This window comes from Ailuropoda melanoleuca, unplaced genomic scaffold (assembly GCF_002007445.2).
Source record: "Ailuropoda melanoleuca isolate Jingjing unplaced genomic scaffold, ASM200744v2 unplaced-scaffold68859, whole genome shotgun sequence".
In the NCBI taxonomy this organism is placed as follows: Eukaryota; Metazoa; Chordata; class Mammalia; order Carnivora; family Ursidae; genus Ailuropoda; species Ailuropoda melanoleuca.
In genome coordinates, this window is record NW_023243679.1 from 1 (window position 1) to 1,593 (window position 1,593).

A 1,593-nucleotide genomic window follows, 5' to 3' on the forward strand; every position below is an offset into this window, starting at 1 on the left:
CCTCCGGCCCGCACGAGGGACGAACTGACTGACGTACCTCGCCCGCCCCTGCCCCGCCCCTGCCTCATATCGCCCTGGGCTCCCGGGGCTCACTTCTGGAGCGCCTTCTCTCCCTGCGGCTCTCTTCAGCCCTTTCTCTCCCCGGCACCTCAGGCGTCGGCGGCGGCGACCCCAGCAGCAGCAGCACTGAGCGACGCGAGCGGGCGGCCGAGACGATGAAGTGCAAGCCGAACCAGACGCGCACCTACGACCCGGAGGGGTTCAAGAAGCGGGCGGCGTGCCTTTGCTTCCGGAGCGAGCGCGAGGATGAGGTGCTGTTAGTGAGCAGCAGTCGGTACCCTGACCGCTGGATCGTGCCGGGCGGGGGCATGGAGCCCGAGGAGGAGCCGGGCGGTGCGGCAGTCCGAGAGGTGTTCGAAGAGGCGGGAGTCAAGGGGAAGTTAGGCCGGCTCCTGGGCATTTTCGAACAGAACCAAGACCGCAAGCACAGAACGTACGTGTACGTACTGACCGTCACTGAGATTCTGGAAGATTGGGAAGATTCGGTTAGCATCGGGAGGAAGCGAGAGTGGTTCAAAATCGAAGATGCGATCAAGGTTCTCCGCTGCCACAAGCCCGTGCATGCCGAATATCTGGAAAAACTCAAGCTGGGCGGTTCCCCAACCAATGGAAACTCCGCGGCTCCGTCCCTGCCACAGAGCGATGCCTAGTATGTACCGCTCCTGCACAGACTTCTGCTTTCCGCCTACCTTAGAATAAATAGTGCCCGGAGCGCTCTCATTCCTTGTGCGGTCTCACGGGGAGGAGGGGGGCTTCTTTTGTCTCCTTGGCAGACCTCTGAATCACGCTTGCAAACTGTCTCAGTTGCCAGGCACTGTTTTCAGACAATTTGCACGTTTTTCAGATGCTTTGAAAATCGCTGCTTGGTAGCACCGTAACAGATTTAGGTAATCCTAAACCACATGGGTTTTTTTTTTTGTTATTTTTTTAGGGTGCCTTAACTGCTTGCCCAGGCTTTAGCGTGTGTGTGTGTGTGTGTGTATGTATGTATGTACACGTTGTGGTTTTATTACATTGCACACACGTGTGTGTGTGTGCACGTGTGCGTTTTTGGTACCAATCTTGTGGTTTGTTTTGTAGTTGAACGCCTTTAAAATCTGAACATCTTGGTTGTGTGGCATCTTTAATTTTTTTTTTCTTAACTTGCTTTCTGTTTCACTGCATTAGCCCTTGCTAGCAAGCCCTTCTGTGATGGGAATTGGTTTAAAGATAGTTATATATATATATTTAAAAAGTACTTAAGAAATTTTACATCTTGTGGTCTTTCCACACTGGGCAATAATTTTGTGTTCAGTAATGTGATCTCATTTGCCCTTTTCAGAAGTTTCTTTACTCATATCTTCATGATTTGATTTTCAAAAGAATTTTCACCAGTGGTATTTTGTTGCTGCTTATTTGAAATGGCCATGTCCCATATAGCCCCAAAGTAATTTAACGAAATATTACTTTATACAGTGAATATCTTCTTGGGAAAGTATTGTTAGCCAAACACATCCTGGTATGTACATACTATCATGAAAACTGTATTCATAG

At 50.0% G+C, this 1,593-nt stretch overlaps 1 protein-coding gene across 1 annotated transcript; it reads left to right on the forward strand.

The window, feature by feature from the left end:
* The first annotated feature begins 10 nt into the window (after window positions 1-10).
* LOC100466960 (diphosphoinositol polyphosphate phosphohydrolase 3-beta) lies at window positions 11-1,520 on the forward strand. Its single transcript, XM_002931377.4, has one exon. The coding sequence runs from the start codon at window positions 216-218 to the stop codon at window positions 708-710; it is 495 nt and encodes a 164-aa protein (XP_002931423.2). The 5' UTR covers window positions 11-215; the 3' UTR covers window positions 711-1,520.
* Window positions 1,521-1,593: the final 73 nt, after the last annotated feature.

What these genes read in the sequence shown, in the direction of transcription:
- LOC100466960 (XM_002931377.4), top strand. Translation starts at nt 216, where the DNA reads ATGAAGTGCAAGCCGAACCAGACGCGCACCTACGACCCGGAGGGGTTC.